The sequence below is a fragment of the Natator depressus genome, chromosome 19 (assembly GCF_965152275.1).
Source record: "Natator depressus isolate rNatDep1 chromosome 19, rNatDep2.hap1, whole genome shotgun sequence".
In the NCBI taxonomy this organism is placed as follows: domain Eukaryota; kingdom Metazoa; phylum Chordata; order Testudines; family Cheloniidae; genus Natator; species Natator depressus.
The window spans coordinates 11,713,186-11,740,484 of NC_134252.1; the positions used below are offsets into that span (position 1 = coordinate 11,713,186).

At 55.3% G+C, this 27,299-nt stretch overlaps 1 protein-coding gene across 1 annotated transcript; it reads right to left on the reverse strand.

Moving 5' to 3' along the window:
• Nucleotides 1-378: 378 nt before the first annotated feature.
• On the reverse strand, nt 379-25,528 carry E2F2 (E2F transcription factor 2). Its single transcript, XM_074934275.1, has 7 exons — nt 24,660-25,528; nt 10,383-10,488; nt 9,502-9,721; nt 8,122-8,282; nt 7,093-7,205; nt 3,438-3,594; nt 379-2,813 (listed from the first exon to the last, which is right to left on the reverse strand). The coding sequence occupies exons 1-7, from the start codon at nt 25,125-25,127 to the stop codon at nt 2,599-2,601; spliced, it is 1,440 nt and encodes a 479-aa protein (XP_074790376.1). The 5' UTR covers nt 25,128-25,528; the 3' UTR covers nt 379-2,598.
• Nucleotides 25,529-27,299: the final 1,771 nt, after the last annotated feature.

Here is a 27,299-nt window from a genome sequence, read left to right on the forward strand (position 1 = left end):
TTAAACCCCTTTGCTAGATTAAAAGCCAATCAAGTGTTTAATGTTAGCTTCAGTGGACATTTTGGCTACAATACCTCAGGCCCCAGTCCTGCAGGGAGAGCCACTGGGCAGATATGAATGGGATGCGACCCACCCAGCATCCATTGCAGGCTCCGTCTGGCATTCTCCCCAGGCAGGGAGAAGCTGCATTCAGGAAGGGGTTAAGAAAACGTGCTTGTTTCCATTTTTAAGACAGAATTTAATGGGATGTCCCATGACAAAATTCCCCACCCGTGAACCAGTAGCTATTGTGCAAATATTGAAAACCTGGAAATCCAATCCAGCCTTTCTGGAGGGATGAATTTTGGACAGAGTGAAATAAAAAGCTACCTTCCCCTTCCCCTCTGGAATTTTGCAAAAAAACTACTGACAATGGAATCTGTGGCTAACAAGGTTGCGACATGGTGGAGCCACTCATTATTATAGGCCAAATTTTCAGAGGAATTTAGGTCCCTAAAAATGCAGAGAAGCACCTAGTGAGATTCTCAAAATCTGGCAATGAGTGAAAATAAAGTAAGATTAGATCAAAATTTCTGAACTCCGGTAGCTCAGGTTTGCCACCCAAATCCACATTGTTAGGCACCTCTGAGTGGCTTGATTTTAAAGAGGGAGCGGTGCACGCTCAACACCTCAAATAAAAAAAATCAAGCCACAATGAGCTGCATAAATATTCGTGTAGGCACACAGCGCTTGGCCCCCATATTTGACCATTTTCACACTAAATGCCCCACTAGCAGATTTAAGTTTAAATTGCAGCTGATCAGGTGTGTGTTTCATGGTGTGCAGATGATTGGTCTCTGATTGGCTTGGTGCATGTCATGCTTCGGCCAATCAGAAAGCAGCAAGTCAATAAGCAACCAGCACCAGGACCTTGGTGAACCAGAGTGGTCTGCAAGCCCCTGGCACATCCTGGAAGCCAAACGCCATTCTGTTTCAGGGGGCTTGGATAATGGTCCAGATCTCGCCACTGAGACCCTGTCCCTGAGGATCCCAAAGCACGACATGGATGCGGGTATTAGTCCCGCCTCACAGGACACACAGTGGAGGTTAACGGCCTGGTTTTTACAAGGCACAGAGCATGTGCACGGGTCATTCAGACCTCTCTTACGCTACCTCGGCAATCCCAAATTTAATCCACCCTGTTCCCAGAATCTACCATGGAAGGAGAAGGGGTAGGGGCAGTTGGTCTCCTAGGGGACCCAGCCCAGCTTGTGGCACTTGGGGCTCCTCCCACTCTATGAAACGGATCCCACGCTAAGCCAACAATGAATTTAGAGAAGGGCTGATCCAATCGGGAAGGATCTGGGGTAACCCTGGACTCAGGGGCTCACATGGGAACAACAGCCCATTTACTGGATACATGTGACCCTCACAGCAGCCTGCAACGGAGCAGGTCGCTTGGTACCAGTCTAGATGGAGCAGATCCAAGTGACCCACTGAGAGCGAAGGCAGCCAGGCATTTCAGTGAGAGGACGGAGGGGAGAGGGTGGGGCCTAGGGTCAGTCGAAGGGGAAGGAGGAGATGCAATTGGAATCCCTCCCATCACAGGTGAGTGGGCAGGCGAGTCCCTGTCTCACCACACCCTCCACCCTGGACTCGCTTTGTTTCAAGTTTCATTACAAGATGTCAGAGCAGGTCCCTGGTAAGTCCCCCTAGAGGCCATGGCCCTAAGGAGGCATTCTCAGCTGACTGTTCACATCAAAAGCCACCTGATGGCTGCAATTACAAACCAGGTTTCACTCGGCGTTTCTGGGTTGGCTCGGACCCCGTACGCTCCAAGCAAAACATTCAGGGAGGGGGAAGCAAGACCCATCTGGGTCAGATCCAAAGGGGCTGCCCGGGCTCGGCAGAGCGAAACAGACAAGTGTCCCGCAGCTGCGCTGCCGTCACAGATCCCTTCGGGGCCCCCAAGCAGCTGCAGGAGCTGAAGGATTTCTTCATTCACACAAGCGCACGCGTCCCCCACCCTGCCCAGATTTCAGGGAACGGGATCTCTTGCCCCGCCACGCAAATCCCCTGGCAGACCACAGAGCGTTCCACTCCCCCTCCGCCCCCCAGACATAGCCGCCCTGTGTGTTCTGCAGATGGGTCGCTTCGGGGGCAGGATGAGAAGATTTGCTCTCCATGACAGAGACCCAGTTTCCCAGGGGTTCCTTGCCCAGCCCCAGCATCCCTGGACAGGCCAGGAACGTGTTACCGGCGTGTGTGTGGGGCAGGGAAAAAGATAAACGGGCAAAGGTGCTCCATTCCTGCAGTAGGTTCTTAGGGCACGTGGTGGGAGACTCTTCCCCAGGTTGCCCTCTAGGGTCTTGCATTGCACAGACTGCTACGCCCAGTCTGTGCTGGCCCCAGCAGCAAGGAAGAGTGGAGGAGGAGCTGTGGAGATCACACATGGGTGGGGAGGAGCAGGAGGAAGCCCTGCCCCACAGGAGCTCTCCATGCCCCTGCTCTGGTGGCCGGGAGGGCAGGGGCTCGGAGTCCACGCTTCAAGTCAGAGCCCCGGACTCCAGCAAGGCCGTTAGCACCATAGCAAGGAGGGAGAGGGGCCCCCTCGCCGGCTCAGTTCTTCAGTAGGTCACCAAGGTCATAGGCCTCAAAGAGGTCGCTCACTCCCTCGCCCCCCTCCAGCCCCCACAGGTAGTCGTCCTGGTCGAGGGGCGGGGAGAAGCTGACGAAGGGGGCAGGGTCACCATAGGGCAGCTGGTCCTCCGTCTGCTGCAGCAGGTGATGGGGCATGTCCAGGAGTCCATCCTCCACTTCCATCAGGGGCTCAGCTGGGGAAATCGGAAAGACGGAAGGGAGAGCTTGGAACGAGCTTGGGGAGTGCAGCCTGCCCCGGGCCAGCAGACCCCCCGGCACCTCCTTGCACCGTGGGCCAGGTGCCCCACAAGCCCCCTCATTCACCAGCGGCATGGGAGGAGCCTGGTGAGAGCAGACAGTGGGTAGGATTCTACCACCCGGCCCTATCGATGCCCCTGAAACCCAGCCTCTAGCTCATTATCATCTCCCGCTGTTCCAGCCTGGGGATCCTCACCCTACCCACAGCTCTGCCAATGCCCCTCCATCCCAACCCTCAGCCCCCGTGCAATTCCAGCCCTCAGACCCTGCCCTGCTTTGCTAATGCCCCTCACTCCCAGTCTGTGCAACTGGGAGAGGGCGGGCCGGGGTTCCAGGATGCCATAAGGGAAGCAGGGCCTTACCAAAGGCCACTTGGCAATTAGCAGACCTGGAGGCTTTGAGGGCTGGATCTTGGCACAGAGCCATAGGCAGGCATGGCAGCCACCTGGCGAGAGCTCAGTGGCTGCCACGAAAGAGAAAGTTAAACACGACAGCATCAGACTGGGGGAAGGAGAGGCCAGGCCTGGCCAGAGATCGCTGCAGCCCCAGCTGGGCGTTACCTTTCCCTGGGGAGGGGTCGGTGCCATCGCTGCTGTCCTGAAGGGAGGGGGTGGGGAAGCTGCTCTCCTTGGCAGGGCTGTCCTCCAGGATCTCCTCGGGGCACAGGTACACCTCGATGGGGCCGTTGGTGCTCTTCAGGTGGAGCTGCACGTTCTCCTGCCCGGAGAGGGGAGGAGTCAGCGGGGACTAGTCCAGCAGGATCCATCACACAGGGGATCCCCTCTCCCATCCCTCCCTGCACAGAGCAGCAGCTTGGCCAGCAGAGGGGGCTTACCAGCCCCCCTGCAGCAGAGATGACTCTGTGGGGAAGCCTCACGCAGCAGGGCCTTGCCCTCAAGATGGGTGGAGGAGAAGCAAAGACAAGTGCACGGGAAACAGAGCTCCCAGCCAGGGGCCCAGCCCCATCCCGTGAGCCCTAAAGTCACCTCAGGGACGGGATGAAGAGATAAAGTTTCTTGACGCCTTAAATGACTGCTTCTTGAAGCAGCTAGTCCTGGAACCCACAAGAGGAGAGGCCATTCTTGATTTAGTCCTAAATGGAGCCCAGGATCAGGTCCAAGAGGTGTATATAGCTGGACCGCTTGGTAACAGTGACCATAATATAATTAAATTTAACATCCCTGTGGCGGGGAAAACACCGCAGTAGCCCAACACTGTAGCATTTAATTTCAGAAAGGGAGACTAACTAACCTCTTCATTTTTGTGTAAACAGAAATTAAAAGGTACAGCACAAAAAATGACAGGTTTCAGAGTAACAGCCGTGTTAGTCTGTATTCGCAAAAAGAAAAGGAGGACTTGTGGCACCTTAGAGACTAACCCATTTATTTGAGCATAAGCTTTCGTGAGCTACAGCTCACTTCATCGGATGCATACTGTGGAAACTGCAGAAGACATTATATACACAGAGACCATGAAACAATACCTCCTCCCACCCCACTCTCCTGCTGGTAATAGCTTATCTAAAGTGATCACTCTCCTTACAATGTGTATGATAATCAAGTTGGGCCATTTCCAGCACAAATCCAGGTTTTCTTACCCTCCGCCCCCCCCCCCCCCCCACACACACACACAAAATGAAATCCCTGCAAGCTGCATGGAAACTTTTTAAAGACACCATAATAGAGGCTCAAGTTAAATGTATACCCCAAATTAAAAAGACATAGTAAGAGAACCAAAAGAGAGCCACCGTGGCTGAACAACAAAGTAAAAGAAGCAGTGAGAGGCAAAAAGGGATCCTTTAAAAAGTGGACGTTAAATCCTAGTGAGGAAAATAGAAAGGAGTATAAACTCTGGCAAATGAAGGGTAAAAATATAATTAGGAAGGCCAAAAAAGAATTTGAAGAACAGCTAGCCAAAGACTCAAAAAGTAAGAGCAAAAAAATGTTTAAGTGCATCAGAGGCAGGAAGCCTGCTAAACCACCAGTGGGGCCACTGGACGATCGAGATGCTAAAGGAGCAATCAAGGACGATAAGGCCATTGCAGAGAAACTAAATGAATTCCTTGCATTGGTCTTCACGGCTGAGGATGTGAGGGAGATTCCCAAACCTGAACTATTCTTTTTAGGTGACAAATCTGAGGAACTGTCCCAAATTGAGGTGTCGTTAGAGGAGGTTTGGGAACAAATTGATAAACTCAACAGTAATAAGTCACCAGGAACAGTGGAATTCACCCAAGAGTTCTGAAGAAACTCAAATGTGAAACTGCAGAGCTCTGTAGTCTGTAACCTACCATTTAAATCAGCTTCTGTACCAAATGACTGGAGGATAGCTAATGTGATGCCAATTTTTAAAAAGGGCTCCAGAGGAGACCCCAGCAATTACAGGCCAGTAAGCCTGACTTCAGTACCAGGCAAACTGATTGAAACTATAGTAAAGAACAAAATTGTCAAACATATAGATGAACAAAATTTGTTGGGGAAGAGTCAACATGGTTTTTGTAAAGGGAAATCATGCCTCGCCAATCTACTAGAATTCTTTGAGGGAGTCAACAAACATGTGGACAAGGGGGATCCAGTGGATACAGTGTACTTAGATTTTCAGAAAGCCTTTGACGAGGTCCCTCACCAAAGGCTCTTAAGCAAAGAAAGCTGTCATAGGATAAGAGGGAAAGTCCTCTCATGGATTGGTAACTGGTTAAAAGATAGGAAACGAAGGGTAGGAATAAATGGCCAGTTTTCAGAACGGAGAGAGGTAAATAGTGGTGTCCCCCAGGGGTCTATACTGGGCCCAGTCCTATTCAATATATTCATAAATGATCTGGAAAAAGGGGTAAACAGTGAGGTGGCAAAATTTGCACGATACAAAACTACTCAAGATAGTTAAGTCCCAGGCAGACTGCGAAGAGCTACAAAAGGATCTCACAAAATTGGGTGACTGGGCAACAAAATGGCAAATGAAATTCAGTGTTGATAATGCAAAGTAATGCACTTTGGAAAACAGAATCCCAACTATACATGTAAAATGATGGGGTCTGAATTAACTGTCACCACTCAAGAAGGAGATCTTGGAGTCACTGTGGATAGTTCTTTGTAAATATCCACTCAATGGACAGCAACAGTCAAAAAAGCAAACAGAATGTTGGGAATCATTAAGAAAGGGAGAGATAATAGGACAGAAAAGATCATATTGCCTCTATACAAATCCATGGTACGCCCACATCTGGAATACTGCATGCAGATGTGGTTGCCCCATCTCAAAAAAGATATATTGGACTTGGAAAACATTCAGAAAAGGGCAACAAAAACTATTAGGGGTATGGAACAGCTGCCATATGAGGAGAGATTAATAAGACTGGGACTTTTCAGCTTGGAAAAGAGACAACTAAGGGGGGATATGATAGAGGTCTATAAAACCATGACTGGTGTGGAGAAAGTAAATAAGGAAGTGTTAATTATTCCTTGTCATTACACAAGAAGTAGGGGTCACCAAATGAAATTAATAGGCAGCAGGTTTAAAACAAACAAAAGGAAGTATTTCTTCACACAACACAAAGTCAATCTGTGGAACTCCTTGCCAGAGGAGGTTGTGAAGGCCAAGACTATAACAGGGTTCAAAAAAGAACTAGATAAATTCATGGAGGATAGGTCCATCAATGGCTATTGATGGGCAGGGATGGTGTCCCCAACCTCTGTTTGCCAGAAGCTGGGAATGGGCAACAAAGAATGGATCATTTGATGATTACCTGTTCATTCCCTCTGGGGCACCTGGCACTGGCCACTGTCGGAAGACAGGACACTGGGCTAGATGAACCGTTGGTCTGACCCAGTGTGGCCGTTCTGATGTTCTCCCTGCCAAGCAGCCACTTCTAGCCCGTCTGGGCACCTATGCTAAGGGGCAGCTGAGCCAAGGTTGGCTCCTCAGGTGGTGTCCCTAGCCCCACTGGACATGCTTAGAATTCAATGGTCCTGGAGCTAAGGCACCAGGGTGAGACTCAGGAGACCTGGGGTCAACACCCAGCCACTGATTTCCTGTGTGATCTCGGGGAAGTCACTGCATCTCTCTAGGCCTCAGTTTGCCCATCTGTAAAATGGGGATAGTTGCCCTTCCTGTCTATGTAGGCTCACACAACGGGATCTGGAGCTCAACTGGGGTCTCCGCTGTGGCCCAGAAGGATGGGTTTTCCCTGCACGCAGAGCCCTCCTCCGGCGCACTCACCTCATTGAAGTCCGGCACCTCCAACTTGGTTTCCGGGGGGGCCTTGACCGCTATCACCGTCTGCTCCTGGAAGTTGCTGATGGAGCGGATGTCCTGGTAGGTGACATATGCTAATGTGGGGGGGTGGAATTAAGGAAATACCAGCCACAGACTGAATCTTCTCAGCCCACAAATGACAACAGAGTTGGTTCTCTGCAGATCTCATGTGCCGGACCCTCCCCAGCTCCTATCTTCCCCCAAAACCAGCCGGGTTCCCACCCCAGCCCATGAAGGTATCCTCCCTGCCAGGCACAGATTAAAAACCTCTTCTTCTGTCCTGAGAGGGACACAGGGACCTGCCTCTCCCCACCACAAGGCCTTGGCCACCACACTTACCACTTCCACTCCCCCCAGGGCAGGCAGCAAGGCATTGTGGTATACGGAGCTGAACGCCCCTGCCCGAGTCCACAGGCTGGTGCCAGGCCATCATCCCATGGCTCCAAGAATGCCGCTGGCTCCCTGTTTGTTACTGAACCGACCCCAGAGCCCTGGGCCTGTGAGGATTGGCATGCGGCCATCTCCACGTCTGCTCCATCCCCCGTCCCTCCCACATGGGCAGCACAGCTGGGAAAGGCCCTGGATAAGACAGCTGCTGGAGGTAAAGCTTTCTTGGCTGCAGAACCCAAGCCGTGGGGCTCACTGGCAGAGGAGAGGAGAGGAAATCCAAGCCAAACTGTGCTCAGACAGGAAGGCAAGGCCCACCGGGAGCAGGCGCTTTCCCCAGACGGCTCAAACAGAGCCCACATGTTGACCAGTCAAAACTCAGCGGCGGTTTTATCCACAAAGAGGCAGAAGTTCAGCCCAAGTCTCTTCCCCAGGTTGGGCTGCTCCCAGGCTCCTCCCTCCGGGCTACTCAGCCCTCACCCTAGATACTCCCTCAGACCCAATATCCCTCTGAAGGTCATTTTCAGACTGGGTTTGCTCGTGATTCAGAGACTCCCCCCGCCCCAACCCCCTTTCTCCATAACCCTTTGCCTCCCCATGAAGGATATCTCTGGTTAGTCTCGTCCTCTGTCAGGTGCTTCAGCTGGAGGGTGCAGTCCTGGATGCGCTCGTCCAAAGTTCTCTCGATCTTGGCCAGCTCCGCCAGCTCTTGGCGCAGGGACTGATGCTTCACCGTCACAGAGGTGTCCTCGAAAATTCCTGTGCCCCTGGGAAGACAAGCAGAGCCGGTCACTGAGGATCAGTGGAAAGCAGCGCACTGCGGGGGAGGGAGGGGAGCGTCATCCGCCTCAGCAGGGACAGCGCAAGGTCTCCTGTGAGGGAGCATGTCGCTTTCACAAGACGCGCAGCTCCGAGCGCTCTGCGAAGCAGCATCGTAAACACTTGCAGATAAACAGCTCTGTGAAAAGAAACAAGCAGAGCCCGAGATCGGCCGGAAAGCAGAGCCCCCAGAGCCAGGATTTTAAAACCGTTCAAAGACAGAGCCATGCTCGGGGGCCTTGGGCCGCTCTCTGCAAACTGGATTCGGTGACAGCTGCCTCCAAGTGTGTTCATTCCATCGTAAAATAACCTGGCACATGTACCCCCCTCTCTGCCAGCGAGGCTGGGAACACAGGACTCTCCATTGGATCAGATCCCGTACTCCTGCCCGCTCACCACACGTCTCTGACAACAGCTAGCAGCTGACGCAGCAGAGCACGGTGCAAGACTCCGACGGTGGAAAATTACAGAGCGGCCTGCCATAGAAGAAGTGTCTCCTAACCCCAGGCAGTCAGTGCTTTGCTTATGCCGTGAAGCATCAGGGTTTGTAACAGCCGGGGGCATTGGATCCTGCTGAGCTGTTGACCTCAGTGTGATCTTGTGGATCATGTAAAAGTATTCACTGTATTCTCTCTTGTGGTAGTGTGTGTGGGGAGAGAACAAGACCATTGTGCTTAATGTGTGATAAGAGTCCAAACTCTGCTCTGTCCTACTGCCTGATCCAGGCTGGGGTGGGAGCAGGGCTGACAAGCTATTTCAGGACTGTTCAGCCAGACAGCTTAAATGCCACATCACTGGAAGAGCTACGTTCTGGCCTCACCTACGGTGCTGGGTTTAAATTCTGTTCTCATGGGGGCCCTTCCCATCCAGAATCACGGGCCAAACCATGTTAGAAACCAGCCTAGTTGGCATCATGTTTGACCCTGGATCCTAACTTGTGCTCCTTCTTGTGCTGGCTTGGGGACAAAGACCCAGATCTGTGCAACCCCCCAGAATAGACACAGGGAAGGTCACTCCCCCCCCCCCCGCCCCCCAGACAAGACTCTGCACTTGAACAAACAAGGCCCTTTAGAGCGGACGGTCCCAGCATAACTGATTCCAGCCCTGGAGCCCTGCTGGGAGCCCAGATCTCTGCCCGCACTGTCTCCTCTGCACAGAGCCCCTTACATCCACTGGATGTTGTTCTTGGATTTCTTCCGGATGAGCTGAATCCCTTCCAGCACGTTGGTGATGTCATAGATCCGGCGCTTCTGCACCTCCAGCACCTCGGCCGCCCGGTTCAGGTCCAGCACCCCGTCCTCCGACTCGCTCAGCAGGTGGATGAATTTCTTGGTCAGCAGCCCCAGGGAGGTGTCGTACCGTGTCTTCTCCCCAGGCGACTTGGGGGCTGTCGTGGGCGGGGAGAGAGGAGACGGGTCAGGTTGGCTGAGCCGGGGAGAGGAGCTGAGAAAAGTCACGATGCCGCCCAGAGAATGGGCCAGGCTGATTCAACAGCTGCTGGCTAGAAGCACGCAGGGCCCCACCCATGGGGGCTGCCGTGAGCGCAGCCTGCAATGGGTTTCAACAGCCTAGCGCAGAGGGAGGCTGGGTCCCTCCCCTTTAGCTCAAGCAGCAGAGACTCGTGCTTTCAGTGTGGAGGGACCTGGATTCAAACCCCACAGCGGGCCCAAGCAGGGTCAGTTACAGGTGCTCCTATATTTATGGCAGCACTCAGCCGGGTGGGGGTATACTGGAAGCAGATGCTCATGGATGCCTGTTCGCTCCAGGCCTGTCCTTCCCCACAGGAGGATGTCACAGGCTGCTCCTAACTACAACAGATGTTGGAACTGCTGCCTGAAGGCCACATGGCAGCCCCACCCCGACAGGGCTGGCTTCCCCCACCCCTGTATGGAATATCCCCGCGTCACTTTCATGGTGACAAACGTCTCCAGGACCCAGCTGCTCCGGACAGAAGAGCCGTGTGGCAATGCAGGTCCTTTGCATGGGAGCCCCCCCACCCAGGCATACATCTCCCCTCCCTCACATTCCGCCAGCTCAGCACCGCTTACTCTTGGGGCTGGGGATTCGAGTGACTGTCCTGCTCTTCCCCTTGGGCGTCCGGAATTCTGGGATGCCCGGCTGGCCGGTCCCTTCCAGATCCAGCTTCCTTTTGGCCTGATGGGCAGGAGAGAGAATTGTGCAGTTACTTCAAGAGACTGACCACCACCAACAGCACCCACGACCCCAGTTTGCCCGCTGGAGGCCCACGCAGCACCCACAACCGTCTTATCAACCGCCCTTTGATCACACTAGACCCTTCTGGCCTCGGCATCTAGGACCGTAAGCTCTCTGGGGCAGGGAGCCTTTGTACAGCTCCTAGCCCAACGAGACCCTGATCTTGGCTGGCGCTACTGTAAGGCACATAAACGAAATCGTAACCAGAGCTTGGGCCCAGTCTACAGCAGGGGATTGCATCAGCACAGCAGCACCGGGGGGGGGAGGGGGGGTGCACAGGGGGGCCTCAAATCCCCAGGAAGCGGTTACCCCACCAGGTCAGATCCCTGCAGTTCCCTTCCCCCTCCCACCACGAACTCCATCATGGCCCAGCTGCTCTGCAGAGGGCAAGATGAGCAACAGGGGCCTGATCCTGACAGGTCCTTGGCACAGGCGGCAGGGAAACGGGGAGCTGGAGCTGCCTTTGAGGCCAAATCGGTAGGGACATTAAGCCGGCTGCCAGTGCAGAAGCCTGGAGGGGCACATGTACCTTGGAAGGAGACGGCCCAGCCTTGCTTCACCCCCACTCCCAGAGAGGGGGCTGATTAGAACAGACCCTTTCAACACAACAGGATCCAGCCCCAGGAACAGGAGTCCAGATTGTATATTAATGCTCTTCTGGCAACGCCAGCCCAGACCCCGCCCTGGACCCCCTGCTTAACCCAACACACGCAGTTAGCAGCCTCCAGCCCTGCGGTGATGGCACCAGTAGGGGGAGCTGTGCTGAGCCAGCCCCAACCCCCCACCCCATGAACCAGGAGCTCACCACCAGGCTCAGAGCTGGGCAAAGCCTGGCGCTGTTTGGGGCCCTGGTACAAACCCAGCACAGGTGGCCCTCTGGGAGCAGCCGCAGGGAGTTACCAGGGACGGTTGCTCCGCGGCCTTTGGGGCATTCGCTGCTGGGTCACAGTCCCACACGCTGACGCCCAGGCGTCCGTGTCACCGAACCTCCATCACGACCGGGCCCCGCTGCTGGCAGACGCAGGGCGGCAGAGAACCGACGGAGCCCGGTCCCTAGCGCTCAACCCCCAGGGCAGGGCCGCGGGGCCGCGTGCATGGATCTGAGCCCTGCCGCTGCTCTGTGCCCGGAGGCCTTTCCCTGGCACCAAGCGCGCCATCAGAGCCCCCAGCCACAGGAAAGCACTTGCGTGAGACATGTCCGGTTACAACAGCAGATTCTGGGAACCAGCTGCAGCTCAGCCCTGGGTGGGGGCAGAGGGGCTCGGCAGGGGGCATTGCCCCGTCCCATGAGGAGCTTGGGGGCAGCCCTGGAAAAAGGCCGGCCCTGAGCCCTTTCCATTGCACAACAGAAGGGGCGAGCGACCCCCGGCGGGTTGGGAAGGGGAAGCAGCACGTGGCAAGGCCGGGCGGCCGGCTCCCAGCAGCTGCCAGGTCGCTTCCTGCCCACTTCCTGAGCGGCACTGGAGGCTGGCCCAGGCGCTGCCTGCCATTCCCACAAGTGCTTCCCTTTTGGCACCGGCTCCTCCAGGCCGGGTTGCAGACCCTTGGAGCTGTATTACCGGGCATTGCACCAAGCCAGAAAGGAGGAAGAGGAGGAGAGCTCCCTCCCCCTGATGCCCAGAGAGCAGCTGGCACAGTCTGAACCTATGGAAGGCCAGGGCCGGGCTAGCACTTGCCAGGCTACTGACACCATGCAATCAAGGCAGCAGATAGTGTTGGTGGGCAGGGCTCCCGCGCGGCCAGCTGTCAAGGGGACCGGACGCTGTGATCCGCCATCCACACCTTCATCCCCCCCGGCTGGTCCCTGCAACGATGCTACAACACACCCAGCATGCTAAAGCTAGAGAAAAGGAGGACGTGTGGCACCTTAGAGACTAACAAATTTATTTGAGCATGAGCTTTCATGAGCTACAGGTCACTTCATTGGACGCTTATGCTCAAATAAATTTGTTAGTCTCTAAGGTGCCACAAGTCCTCCTTTTCTTTTTGCGGATACAGACTAACACGGCTGCTACTCTGAAACCTGAAGCTAGAGAGGTTGACAGGAGCACGTCACACTAGCCTTCCAGCGACTCCACCAGCTCCCCATTCATCGCCAGGAGCCCTGGTCCTTGGGACCCGGCTCTCAGAGACAGCCTCACCATCCGTGAGCCTCCGAGCCCACAGGCTAGCCAGGGGCAACCCAACCGGGAGAGTCCCACTGTGTCTCTTGGGCCTTGGGGGAGGGCCACTTCCAGCACCATGCTGTGAAATGCCTTGCCCGAGATCACCCCAACTCTGCTCAGTCATATCTGGAATCACACACCAGCTCTGCTCCCACCAGGAACGGCCACAGGGGAATGTAAGAAGCCAGAGACAGACAACACCCTACCCCATCCTCCGGCCATCACCCCCCAAACACACACACTCCTCTCCCCTCTCCATCTCTTAGCGATCACGCACACCTGCAATAGGTGAAATCCCAGCTTCGGGCTTTGAGCAAAGCTTTGCTGGGTTCTTTATTCTCCAGGAGCTATTGCTTCCAGAGCAGCATCTTCCATACACGGTGCATCTTTTCCCCTCCCCCAAAACTCTACAGAGAGAAACAACTAGAGACGGACCAAGCGAGGAGTCCTTGGATCTGGATCGTGACTAGCCTTAGGCTCAGGGGAGGGTGTCGAAGCTGAGCTAGGGTTGGACCACGCTGACATCAGCTGTCAGCGAAACGTCCCCGCCTCATCTGAGCTGGCACACAACCCTCCGTTCAAGTTTTGGCTCGGTAACGAAAACATCCAGTGGCAAGTTCGGATCCGGAAATTGGTAGCCAAGCCCGGCCGGAAACACTGAAGGTTCAGCCCAGCTCAGATAGATGCCAAGGGAGAGGGAAGTGAAGCCGTGCCGGAGAGACAAGACCTGAGAAGTGACAGGAGAGGTCTGGGGGAGGGGCTGCTCCAGGGGGCAGGAGCTGCGGAGGAGACGGCTCTTGAACCAGCAGGGGCAAGACGGTGGGATGGACTCATGAAAGAGGCTGGCGCCAGACAAGGAGCAGAAATAGAGATGAGTAGAGGGAGTCACGGGCACATGAAGTCTGCTGGATCAAGCCCACACTGGGGGAAGGTCCCCATCCCCAGACAGAGCAACTGAGTGGTTAACAGAACCCTATCACAGGAGCGTTGGAGCAGCCGATCAGAAAGCCATGGGAGGAGGGATCCCCCAGAATCAGAGCAAGCTGGCAGCAATCCTCACCCTGTGAATGCCCATCCCCTCTTTTCTGCACTGGCTGCTCTCAGGCCAGTCTATTCTCTCTATGTCCCTGTACCGCTGTCACGCCTCTCGGATCTGAGCGCCTCCTAGTCATGCATTAAGCACGTAACATCCGTGCCGGGTGGTTCACCCTCTCCCTGGGGGGAATTGCACATCGAGGGGTCTTGCAGGGCTGTCTTTTTTTGTGGGGGGCGGGTGGAGCAGTTCTACGCCCACGCAGCTCTGCCATTAGAACAGAGAAGGCAAGTGAAAGAAAGGGGTCCAGCCCTCGGCGTGGAAGGCCGGGTGGTCCGGGACGCTCCTTCATTCCTGTGGGCGTTGCTTCCGCGGTCTCACCCTAACCCCCCCCCCCCCAGTCAAGCTCTACCCACAGAAGCCCCTGGCAGCCGAATGGTTAAACCGAGGCACATGGGAAACACCTGCCAAAGTAGTAATATCACAAAAACGTCTGCTGTGCCAGGCTGCCCCGCATTTAGGCCCAGAAACCAGAGACAGCAGTGGGGGAGGGTCTTCTTGGTTTCCCCCCCTCCCCACAGGGCATCTGTTGGCAACAAATGAGTTAGTGAGGGCCAGCACCAGGTGGCCGTGACAGTGCATGGCTGGAGCAGCCAGACAGGGAGGGGCTCAGCAGCCAGCAGGGCCAGCCCCCCCGTGCCAAGGTGTAGGGAAGGAGGATTTTGGGAGCTGGTCCAGTGCTTACTCTTCACTAACAGCAGCATACCCAAAGTTGCCCCCTTAAAGGCCGTCACCACTGCAGAGCTACCAATGCACTGATGGCATCACGGTCCCCACGCCCTCCCCTGGACGTTCGAGGCTTGGGAGTTTAGGATGCTGCTGTGCAGCTGGTTTCCAGGTTATATGGGGAGGGGCCCACGCCAGGGAGGTCAAGATGGTCTCAAGGTCAAGATGTTTAAGGGCTAAATTCCCTACCTCCCTGTCTAGAGATACTCCCCTCGCGCTAAGAAGACTGGCTGGGACGCTGCCTCGCCCCTATGCCCAAGAAAGGGAGAGCAAAGGTGGTTCTGTGGCCAGCCTGGATGACTGGGAAGGGGAGAGCACAGGGTACATTCAGATGGTAACTCCTCGCTCGTATCTTGAATGGCTCATCAACAGATCTCAAAGCACTTTACAAAGGAGGGCAGTATCACTAGCACCATTTTACAGATGGGGAAACTGAGGCACAGGTCAGGAAATGTGACTTGCCCGAGGTCACACAGCAGGCCAGTGGCAGAGCTGGAAATAGACCCAAGGACTCTCAAATCCCAGTCCAGGGTTCTAGCCACTCGGCCACACTGCAAAGAGGCTCCCAGATGAGATGTGATGGGAGAAGGAGCTCAGAATCCACTTCTGCTCCCCAAGGCACTGTCCTAGCACCCCTTTGTCTTGGGCCAGGCCCATTCCTGGCTGTGTACCTGCATCCTCCCCAAACAAGAGCCACTGTGAAGCAACTGCTGAAGGCAGATGCGACTCCGCGCTACAGCGGATGAAGAGAGCTCCTGAGAACGGAGGAGATTGGTCGCTCCCCTCGCACAAACGTGCCCCATCTAGGGCACGTGGACAAACAAATCTCTCTAGTGATATACCAGTGCTGCACCCTGGCCTCTAGAAAGATCTTGCAGGGATGGGGACTGGTTAAGACATGGAAAGGAGACGCCCAGGGCAATCTCGCTGCTGCCGAAGTGGTATCAGAGATGCGCCGGGGGGGGGAGTTGTTCCCATGGCAGTACTGTGCCTAACTAACGCCGTTGGGGGCGCTGTATTGATGGAAGGGCGCCCACCCTCTGGCTGAGGCACTTGGTACCAGCAAAGATCCTTTGGCCAGGGGGCCCTGCCCAAATCCACACTCCAGGAACGATGTTCCTCCTCCTTAGCCCCCCTCCCTGCATTCTGCTGCCTGACCAGCCCTGTTACACAGCAGTCACATTCCACCCCAGAAGTGGCTGCATTTCAGCACTGGGGGAAGCCCGCCCCAGTAGACACTGCAATGCCCAGAGCATTTGGGGTCCGCCAGGTCCGAGGATGCAACTGAACTGGGAGATAAGAGCTGGGCTGGGAGCTATTGCCCAGCTCCTGAAAGGCTTCGAAAGGCAGGCGCTCCAGTCCGGGAAGAACAGGAGCAGATGCTTTCTCTGCTAGTGAGCAAGTTCCCAGGTCTCTGGGTCACGTGTGCACCCCACCCTGCCATGCTGAGAGCGAGCATGCGGGGAACATGGCTTCTTTCCGAACAGCAGGGAATGGGACAGAGAGGAGGCGGATTTGCAGTCCCTGCTGGGGGCAGGCGGTCGGAGCAGGGTGGGGTTTACAGTGCCTCCCATTCGGCATGTGGGGCGGGGTCACACCCTCCCTGCCAACTCTTGTGTTGGGGTCGGAGGGCGACAGTCATCCCCTGCCATCCCCAGGCCAAGTGTGTGGTAACTGAGGGATGCTTGAGGGGCCCCGGGGTTGTGGAGATGGCGGGAAAGGACAAAGGGAAGCCCAAGGCAGATGATCTGCCAGCTGCTGGCCTGGCCCAGAGCTGGCACAGTCTCCCCGCCCCAGCAGGGGCTGGATTAGCCACACAACAGCTGGCCAACCCAGCTGCAGGGTAGAGTTCATACTCCTACACAGCCACGGCACACGGGGTGGGGAGCAGTGAGGCTGGGGCTCCGGGGCAGACAAAAGCCCAAGGGCCCCATTGTGCCCTGTAGGACTCCAGCCCGTCTGCCCCAGGACACTGCTTTTGCTCAGCAGCCTGGCTTCCAGGCCACGGGAATTTGGGAGGAGAAGGGGGATGGAGAGGATGCCTGGGGAAACTTCCTCAAGCCACCCCTGTATTTCTGCTGAGGGCATTTAATAATTATAATACCCAGCTCTTCTCTAGATCTCCAAGCACTTTACAAAAGGAGGGCAGCGTCGCTCTCCCCGATTTTACAGATGGGGAAACTGAGGCACCGGTTGATGACATGACTTGCCCAAGGTCACCCAGCAGGCCAGTGGCAGAGCTGGGGAGAGAAGCCAGGTCCCATGAACCCCAGTCCAGTGCTCTAGGCCACACTGCTCTGAAGAGAAACCAGCGTAGGAAGCCTGCATCCTCCAACTCCTCTCAGCCTGGCTGCTCCTTGCCAGCTTCCCCTGCACCCCCACCTGCCCGTGGCTAAGCAGCGGGGGGATCACTACAGGTCACAGAGCCCCACACAGCTGAGGGAGGGGAACATCACAGCCTGGCAGGCAGCAGCTAGAAGGCTGCTGCCAGGATGGGACACAGGTGGATGGGAGCCTGCCGCACCTAGGCCCACCCACTGCAGCCCCGGCGCCTTTGCCCTTTATTTCTGGGGGTGCTTCGTCTCAACAGCACTGGGCTGGGCTTGCCAGGCCCGTCTGGGCAGCTCAGAGGCCTGCCCTCACCCCCCCACACCCTTGCACCGCAGGGCGTGGGAACACTGCCACTGGGTTATCACAGAGTCCCACAGCACCAGAGCACACACCCTCCACGCACACACCAGGGAGGGAGAGCTGGCAGCGAGCCTGTGTATGAAGGGGAAGACCAGCTCGCCTCCTCCAATCCTCCCCCGCCGCTTCCTGGAATCCCCGTGTGCTGCAGCCTTCCACCCCCTCCCCCCCCGCCTCGCCCCCACCAGTCCCGGGGGGGTCAGCAGAAAAGCCATCTTCAGTGGCCTTGTTCAGCATTTCTCCTCCAGGGGCAAAGCAGCAGCTGGGCTCATGGTGGATGGGAGAGAGTTAGTTGCAAAGAAATGAAAGACCAGACAAATCCACCTGCACCAGAGGTAAGATGCGAGTCCAGATCCTCCCTCCCCAGGGAGCAAGGGCTAGAAGGGAGGGAGGCAGCCCACTCAGGAGGGGCCATCAGAACCGCCAGAGCAGGACAGACAGGAGCAGCACTGCCAGGCTCGCAGGGAAAGTCGGGGCATCCAGCCGTGACCCAAGAGGAAGGATCGTGGTGGCAGCAATAACTGACAGTAAATGACAACAACTGAGTGCTGGCGAAAGGCCCCAGTTGGACGAGGTCCCATCTGTTGCTAGCTGCACCTGTCTGTCTTCACAAGCTCACGAGGGTCTGGGGTTCGCTGCCCGGTCTCTGGTTTGGCCTGGGCTATGCAGTTTGTTGCCCCCCTCCCTGCCGGGTGCTGCTCCCAGAGGCTGGGCACAGCAGGGCTCTGCACAGACAAGGCAGGCTCTGCCCATTGTGGGTGGGGCACAGCTGATGCTCTGGGTGTAGATCAGCTTGGATGCCGGCCTGACAGGTACCGTGAACCTCCCTCCACACTGCGACCAGATCCATAACTAGTGCCTCTGGCCCCCAGAAGAGTTTCCTCCCAGACTCCACTCCTGGGGCAGCAACAGACTAGCAGTCAGCTGCATGCACAAGTGACTCAAACTCGCTGCTCTGTCCTGGCTCCAGCTGCCAAGGATCCTGCCTTCATCTCTCGGCTCCAGCAGGGTGGGGAAGGGGGTTTAGGGTGCAGTGGAAGCTTGCCCAGAATTGTAGCCCAGGACTGCATCTGTGGCAGCCCCAGGTAAAGCGGATCAGCTGAGAAATCTGGGTTAGCATAGCATGGTAGGGATTTCCCATTCCCCGAGACGTTCACCCACACCCCGTGCTCATTCACCACAACTCTCCAGCAATCGCACACACTCTTCTGGCCCCACCCGTGAGTCATAGACACATCCTGGAAGAGAAGCCAGAGCCTTTCCTGGAGCAGTGCCCGGGAGCCTGGCACCACTCACCCCAGCCATATTTAAAGTCCTCAAAGCAAAATCAGCTTTACGCTCTCCACCCCATCAAGGGGCAAAGCTTGGCTCAAGCCCAAGGGATGGAGCCCCAGGGGCCAGGGCTTAAAATTCTCCCTCCATGCAACAAGGGGAAAAAAATTCCCAGCTGAAAATTCAAACCCCTGCCCCCAAGGACACCCCTAGCCCCATTGCACAGTCAGAAACCCAGTTCCGTGCCATGCCGCAGAGCCTGGCTCCAGGGGCCAGGCAAGAAGGGGGTCCCCTGCCCAATGAAATTAACAAGATTAAAGGAGGCCAAGGCAGAGGGGTCTTTAGCCACAGCAGCTGTGCAGATGCCCCTTAGCCCAGGGAGGCTGGAAGAGAAGGAATAGAGCTCTGTGCTGGCTTTTCCCTTTATATAAGCTTAGTTTAGGCAAAGCCGGGGCTTTCCCTCCTGACCTTTGATCTTCACTTTGCAAAGAGAGGATCTGCAAAGCTAGATCAGACCACTGCTCTTCTGGTCTGGTCTCCTGAGCCCACCAGTGTCCGATCCCACAGAGCAGGACAGGACTGCCCCTCCGCCTGTTTGTCTCTTGCTGGATATTGAGTGAGGAGGAGGTATACCCTCCTGAGCCCTCCAGCCATCAGTTTACACCCAGAAGCATGAGACTGCATTATCCCTCTCTTGGGGCCTGCGCAGCTGTAGGATTCCTGCCGATTGGACATACCAACCACCCTAAATCCTGCTGCAATACTTGATTTCAAGACCTCCTCCTGAAGCAGTAAGTTCCACAGGTCGGCCACATGCAGTGTGTAGTATCGCCTTGTATCTCAGGTGACGTACAATTTGAGACACACTGGCCCGATACAGCCCTGCAGAATGGGTGGTACCAACCCACCCAGAGTCCCTGATGGGACCCTAATGGGTTCAGCCATAGAAGTAAAGCCAGTGGGGAGAGAACCTCCTTTCTGCACCTCCCGAATTCAGCGTATGGAGTCATGGCCACGATATCACACACTGGTCAAGCAATACACACGCTGGCCATACCCAGCAGCCGGGCAAACAGAAGCAGCTCTTTGCAATGCACCGAGCTCGGCAAAGCTAGTGAAGCTGGAGATGCGACTAGAGTACACACAAGAGGCTCTCCATCTCCCACACAACAGCCCATCTCCAGCACCTGGAGGATCTCCCAGCACGTTATGAACACTACAGAATTAAGCATTTTAAAGATGGGAAAACCAAGGACTAGATAAAAAGAGATTTGCCCTAGGTCACAAAGCCACGAATAGTACCAGGAATCCCTAGACCACCTTTGATTAATTTGCAAGCCTTCCACATTGCCCCTTAGTAGCCCACTCTGTAACAAGACCCAGGAAGCATCCAGACCAACACTTCAGATAGGTAACTGAATACCTATGCCCAGACTACCTGCCTCATAGGTATTTACAGGTGTGGCACTTAACAGGTCATGTTCCAATCCCTTGGCCAATTGGAGAAAGCACAATCAACCTTATAGGAGGAAATCCAGAGGGCTGTGCTCCTACCCACCACCCCGCACACTCACCACACCAATTGCCCTTTGTACAAAGAAAAAAGTTGGTCAGCATTTCACGTTCAAATCCAAACAGCTTCTCCTATGGACTCTGCACTCCCAGTCTTCTGAACCAGCCATCTCAAGAGCAGCCTGGGACAAGCCGCTAGATTGGGGAAGCCACAGAGAAGAGTCAAGATAAGAATTTTAATAGGCAGAAGGGAAGCTACACTGTAATTCCTTTGAGGTCACTTACAAAGAGTGTTCAATGCATCCAAACCTACAAGAATCCCATTATGATCATGCACAGGTCTGGAAGGACACGTGAAACAAGGATTATGGTTAAAAAAAAAAAAAAAAAAAGCAGTGAAACAAACATGCAGAGAGGCTCGGATGCATTTGTTTAAAGAATATATCCTGATCTTCTTAAGAGTCTTTGTGCTGCAGAGGAATCGAGCTCAAAGGTTCCAGAGAGCACCACCCAGCCAGTTTGGCCATTCCATGCAACTGATCCTAAAAATCTCCGAATCTGCTTGCCTGCCTTCATCTTGGAGTTCAAAGGCAAATTGTTGCAAGAGGAGTCAGACACCACATGCTCTCATCAAACTCCTGTAAGGACAGCAGGTGCTACACATGGGTGACAGAGGCGGAGCGAGACTAAAGGAATGTCTACACTTCAAGCTGGGGGTGTGATTCCCAGCCCAAGGAGAAATACCTGGGCTGACTCTGATCAAGCTAGCGTGCTAGAAATGTAGTGTAGCAGCCGGAAGGGCTAGCGGCGTGGAGTATGGGCCTAGCACCTTCGACAGGATCACACCCTGGGCAGCTAGCTGCTCGCACACTGTTCGCAACACACGGGCTCCATCAGGGTTAGCATGAGCAGGTCTCCTGGAGCTGGGAACAGCACCCCCAGCTTGACATGTAGCCATACCTTGAGTGATATGCCCAGAGTGACACCGGGGCAGAGCAGGAGATTGAACCAAAGCCTCCAAAGGTGCAGGCTAGCACCACAGCCACCGGAGCAGCGCTCCTCCTCTTGCTGCGGAGCTGCCACCAGGAGACAAAATCCAAGGGCTGGCTGCCCTGCATGGCACCCTCGGGTTTGGCCGGAAACAGGATGTGGGAGATGCATTCAGGATTTCCCCAGGGACTGGAGCAAGGTAGAGGGGACTAGAACCTGGTCCTGCGAAAGGGGGCGTTTTAGCCAGGACCCCGGCAGCAGCACCCCATGTGACAGCAGGATGGAGCGTGCAGGCATCACACGCACAAGGATGGGGCCCATGGAACTGACACGGCCGCAAGGAACGAGAAGGCAGGCGAGGGGATTCTGCGCGGACTGGCCAGGCAGCCTGATGCCCCGAAGGCCAATGCCCCTTTTGGAGACACTCATGGGTCAGTGTGAGGGAGAAAGCCCATGAAGGCCTTTTCTGCTCCTCCTCCTCCTCCTCCTCCTCCTCCTTCTACAGCCAGGAGACACCCCCTTCCCCAGGCCGGGTGGGGGTCGAGGGATGGGACTGCAGATGGAGCTACCCAGTCCAAGAAGCCACCTTGCCGGCTGCCCTGTCCTAGCCTTTGCCTGAGTGGCTGCACAGCAAGGCAGTGACCCCAAGGAAGGGGGGAGTTAAAGCATGGAAAAAACATCAGATGGGGAAAGCAAGAGACCTTTGGGAACAGTGGGGCCCCACCAAGGGGAGGGATAAATGCACAAGGGATGCAGAGCATCAAACCCTCCTGATCTGCTTAGATTTCCACATGGATTGTCCACCCACCAGTTCATTGCCTGATGTTTCTCCCCTAAAATAGAGGTATTAGCCATTAGAAAGCCAGCACCTTCCACCATGCCAAACAATAGACAGCCTCCTAAGGAGTCCATCTACAGCACCAAGGTGTGCAGGGCAGGGGGTGGGGAGAGGGCATGACAGCTGATTTAGGGCTTTAGCATGAACAGTCTTACTTAGACCATTCCAGGGCCCAATCTCTCTCTTTTACAACACTGTGACTTCACTGCAAGGCAGCTATATCACTCATTATCCAGGGGCAACAAGTGATGTTTCGATGGGCTCCAAGCATGCTTTGATTAACAAGGGGCAGTGTAGTCCAGTGGTCAGAGCAGCCAGTCAGCCTTAAGGGGTCGCTTCCCACTTCTGCCACCGATTCACAACATGACCTAGGCCAAGTCACTTACCCTCTCTGTACCCTGGCTCCTGCCCATCTGTCACAGAGGGACAACAGCCCAGGGCTTACATGACTATTGTGTGTCTTCATCACTAGGAGTTGGTAAAGAGCTTTAAAATCCTCAGGTGACCCGGGGGGCAGGGAAAGAGGGGTGTTTCTGAAAGGAAAATTTGTTCTTTAGGCCACTGCCATGCACGCACTTTGGTGCGAGTAGACCCTGCACCTGCATGAATCCCAGTTGACCCACACATAGGTTGCAGGATCAGGCCCTTAGCGGGTGGCTGTAAAACCACCTCTGCGAAGGCTACGGTCTGCCTTCAGCCTGGGGAAGGGTTTTAGCAGCATGGGTCTCTCCCGCGGCACACAACAGCCCTCGAAGCTACACCAGGCATTGGGGAGGATACATTTCACGTTAAGCTCTGTGTTTAGAATATAAACGCAGCCAGACACACGCAGCGAAGACGACGAGACAGGTGCCACCAGAGCCCGCTGCAGCCTGCAGGCACGGGGGCTGTGCAGAGAGTGGACCCTGAGCCAGATCAGCACCCACTGCCCCAGCAGAGCAGGAACGTTATGGATCAAGCAGAGAAAGGGAAACCAAGAGACACGCTCGCAGGCTGCCCTCAGAGAGGAGCGTGGCAGAGCCCACGCCTGTCGGGAGGCATCACCAGCTCTGGGGGAGAACACAGACAGGCAGGGAGAGAGGGAATCGCTCCCAGGCCTGCCTCAGGAGCAGCAGTTACACGCCAGCCCTCTCTGCCAATTAGCAGGGCTGGCAGAGGCCTTCAACAGACACTCGGCAGGGGCCTACAGAAGGGGAGGTAAAGCTGGTTAAAACTGCCTGCCCTACCCAGCGTCTGAGCTCCACTTTCACAGAGCCAGAGCCTGGGGAGCACAGCTCCCAGAGGAAGTGAATGATAAGCCAGCAGGGCCAGAGGGCCTGGATCCCACAGCCACTCAACGCGCTTGACTCATCCCAGGTTAGCCAGGGCCAAAGACACTCAGCGCCTCTAGGATCTGGCCCTGAGCAATGACTGCTCTTCCTCCAGAGCTTTCCCTACTTCTGGTTTACAGTGCAATCCACACATCCCTGTGATGGCAGGGCTGTCATATATAGCTCCACTCATCATCGGGGGCACGAGCACTTTAAATTCCTACAGGCCATACCGCATTAGACCAGTGGTCCATAGTCCAATATCCTGACTGACAGAGGCCAGCGTCACATGCTTCAAAAAAGTAAACCGTAACCCCTTTCCTCCCCCATGATGGAGAGGAAACACGATTCTCTAGGCCTTATTTATACAACCCCATGTGACTCCTGGAGGCAATGTGATCAAGTAAGGACTGGAATCAGGATGCCTGGGTTTTATTCCTAGCTTTGCTGACTGTGCAACTTCAAACAAGTCACATCACCTTTCTGTGCCTCAGTTTCTCCCTCTGTGAAACAGGAATAATAATATTTCTACACACACTCTTACGACGTGCTTTAAGATCTATAGATGACGAACACTAGTTACTAAGGTTGGATTTGCCCTTTAGACGGATTTTGACCCTGGCACAGCAGTGCGGTAGCAGGGCACCAGGAAACTCAGCCATTCCTCCCTCCACGGGTCTTTCTTGTCCACTAATGTCCAAATCCTTGCAGTCCCTCTCGTACAGATTTCCTAAGCTATAATATTTCAGGGCGTCCCTGCTATTCATATGGAATCCTATTCAAATTTAGTCTCCCAACACACGCGCGCACACACACACACACACACAAAAGAAAGTTACACCCCGTTACGGACTTCACCCCACTACAACCCTAGGCTCGGATCTTATCACCGCAGAGCCCTGTTCAACTCAGCAGCGTTCTGTACAGGGCTCCACCCGCCAGCCACAGAGCGAGGGCCCTACCCTGAGCGAGCTAACTTCCACTGAAGTCAATGGAAAGACACTCACTTGTGCCAGGGCTGATTTGGGGTCAGAGCCTAGGGAACAGATGGCAAAAGGCACTCTGCAGGAAACTGTGTGAGGTACGATTCATTTCCTTAATGCAAGAGATTTTCTACGGCCTTGGATGTCAGGGCTGGAGTTTCTGATGGGCCGTAATAGCTACTTGCAAGAACCGAAAAGAGGAAGAGGACAGCAGCTTTCTGTGGGGTAAACTGGAGTTGAAGGGAAGTTGAGAAATACATGAGCCACTGTGCTGGGACTTATGGTCTAGTACCAAGCCATTAACATTTTGCATATTAAAGAAATCCCAATCCCTCAATACACTAGCTAGTGTTTGGTTTTAATAATGTCACCCATCACAGTAGCATCAGAGCACCTCACCAGGAAGAGATTATTGGATCACACATTTCGCCTGGGTTCATACTCTGCTACATACAAGTGACACCAGACCCAACACACAGAGGGTTTGAAAAGGGCAGACAGACAGGGGGAAAGCACAAGGGTCAGACACTTTACCGGCAGCCTTCCTGCAGAGGCAGATCGGATGGTTCTGATTTCAGGTCCATGAGGGGTAGCGTAGAGACAACTGCCCCTGGGTGCAGGGGCAGTAGCCACACTCTGAGGGTACAGCTGCGTGAAGTAGCTGGCCGGGATGGAGTGCATCTGAGGGCTGCTGAGGCTGGAAGTCACCAAGTCTGCAGAGCTCATCACAGGCATGACTTTCTTTTGCTGCTGCTGCTGGGGCAGAGAGGCAAGGGAACAGCCCCCCCTTTCTGGGGCTGAAGACACTCCCTTGACTCTCAGCATTGCAAAGTCCTTTCTGAGAAGCCCAGCTGGCAGGGAAGGGAGGGCAGAAATGTTGCACTTGCACAGCTTTAAGGGGGGGTGCTTAAAAACCAAGCTGCAGTTGAGACATGGAGGGTAGATGGAGCGGTCGGAGGCTGCTCCTAGCATTGCCCAGCCATTTAACACAGGGCATAGCATGCAGGATCAGTGAATGGCCCCCACTTTCCAGTCTGAGGCTGTCTCAAAAAAAAAAAAATCAAGCTGGAATTTTTGCTAAAACGCATTTGGGGGGAAGGGAGGGGAAATCACTAAACCAGCCCCAGAATAAAAATGACTGTTTCCTTTCTCTCTCCTCATTCAGACAGAAAGCTCGAACCCCCTCCTTTCTTCGTGGAAGATCCTTTACCCGGCCGGCCAGAATTTGCAGCCGGCTGTTTTATAAAAACACAGACAATTAAAAGTTACTGCCTGTCCTAAGGGGACCGGGGCTTTGCAGGGCTCAGATGCCAGGTCACTGACCCGAGCCTCAGCTTGCAGAAGCCGGGTAACGTGCAGGTTATTGCAGGGACTGGTGATTTTCCGCTCCCAGAGAGCGCATCGACCCCCACCCGAGCGTGTTGCATTTAAAAATAATAATAATAATAATCATAAAATCACCCCCCTAAATCTCTGCTTTGGCGGCCCCTTCGCCCGAGGCCCCCAGCGCGGGGGGGCTGAGCAGCATCAAGCCAGGGGGAGCTGCGCCCCCGGCCCGGGCCCTGGATCCGGCCGAGGCCCCGCCACTGTCTCTCATGGAGCGGCTCCCCCTTGCAAAGCTGGCGGCCGCGGCTCGGCTCCCTCCCGGCGGGGCTGCAGCGGGCCGGGGCCGGGATGGGGCCGGATTGCAGCGGGGGCGATGGCTGCAGAGCGGCCCCGGTTCTCTCCCCGTCTCCCGCGGCTCTCGGCGCCGCTCGCTGGTTTCTTTCTTGTCTTTTTTTTTTTTTTTTTTTTTTTTAAGCGCCAAACGACGTGCCGCGAAATTCGGATCTCCCGCGGCAAAGGCCGCGCCCTGATTGGTCACTGCAACCCGGCCGGGGCCCCGCCCACCGGATTCGATACTTTATGCGGAGCGGGAGGCGGCCGCTCTTAAAGGTGCAGCGCTCAGCGCGCGCCCTCCTCCCGGGGGCTGGCTCCGCCCGGGCTCTCCCCCTCCCCACGCGCCGAGTGGGCGTGGCAGTGGCGGGAAGGGGCGTGTCCATGCAAAGAGAGCTAGGGGCCGTCTGCAGACCCCCCCCCAAGAGTTAAAGTGACCTGGGCTGGACCAGCTGTCAGAGCTGTGGCTGGGGGGAGCCTAGCGGGGGGGGGGGGCTCTTATGCAAAGGTTGCTCCTCCCATGCACCCCGCTGGGACTTGCTGTTGTTGCAAACAAAGCCCTGAGGCAGTCAGCCGGAGAAAGCAACCGATAGCTGGGTTTCATAATGGCCGGCTGCAGGGCCAACAGGACTGGGATCCCACTGGCAAATGCCGGAGTGCTGGAACAATGTACAGGGTGGGGGTGCTGAGAGCCATTGAACCAAACTGTACACCCTGGGTAGGATGGAAACCACGTCATGCCAGGGGGGTGCAGCACCCTTAGTTCCAGCCCCTATGGGCAAATGTGCCCTTTCAAGACTCTTTGGGGTAGGGATTGTCTTGCTTGTACAGCACCTAGCACGATGGCACCCTGTTCCTGATCTCAGGAAACTATTGCAATGCAAATCGACAGAGGCCGCTCTAGTGATAGGCATGCTATGTAGCTGCCTAGGTTGGCCAATTTCTGGGCGGCTGTCTAGGGTACCCAAACCAAATTTTGAGCGGCAGTGCAACCCCCTGCACCAGGTCACAATGCTACTGGCTCAAAATTTGGCCCGGCCACCCCTTTATGACGGAGGGGCAGCCGGGCCAAAGCTGAGTGAGTCAGGGACAGCCCACTGAAAAGTTGCCTAGAGCAGCAGAGTGTGTTGAGTAGCCTCTGCAAATAGGAACTAATAATCAGTTGCATGCCACGGTGAGCTCATATGTCTCAAGAACATAAAGCAGAAACCCTGGAGAGCAGATTAATGTGGCCTTATGTGGTAAGGAAGGCAACTAGGTTTGACCCAAACACCTATTCATTGTTATTCTGGGATGAATATGCTGCCCAGCCCTACCCTTTGCAGTTGTATATGTGGGGAGGGGTTGTGGGCAGAGCCATCCCGGGGGTAGGGCGAATCGGGGCAAGTGGACCAGGCCCCATGCTTTGGGGGCCCCCGTAGGCCAGTGCGATTGGCCAGCGCGGTCGGCTCCAGAAGAGACGAATCCGTCACTTCCACCCCGGGCCCTGCACTCCCCGAGGGATTGCCCTGGTTGTGG

Coding starts and splice junctions, on each gene's coding strand:
- E2F2 (XM_074934275.1), bottom strand. CDS start 25,127: ATGCTATGCCCTGTGTTAAATGGCTGGGCAATGCTAGGAGCAGCCTCC. Junction 10,489..24,659: donor CCTCTGCAGGAAGGCTGCCG/GTAAAGTGTCTG, acceptor CCTGCCCATCAG/GCCAAAAGGAAGCTGGATCT. Junction 2,814..3,437: donor CGACCCCTCCCCAGGGAAAG/GTAACGCCCAGC, acceptor CGATTTCCCCAG/CTGAGCCCCTGATGGAAGTG.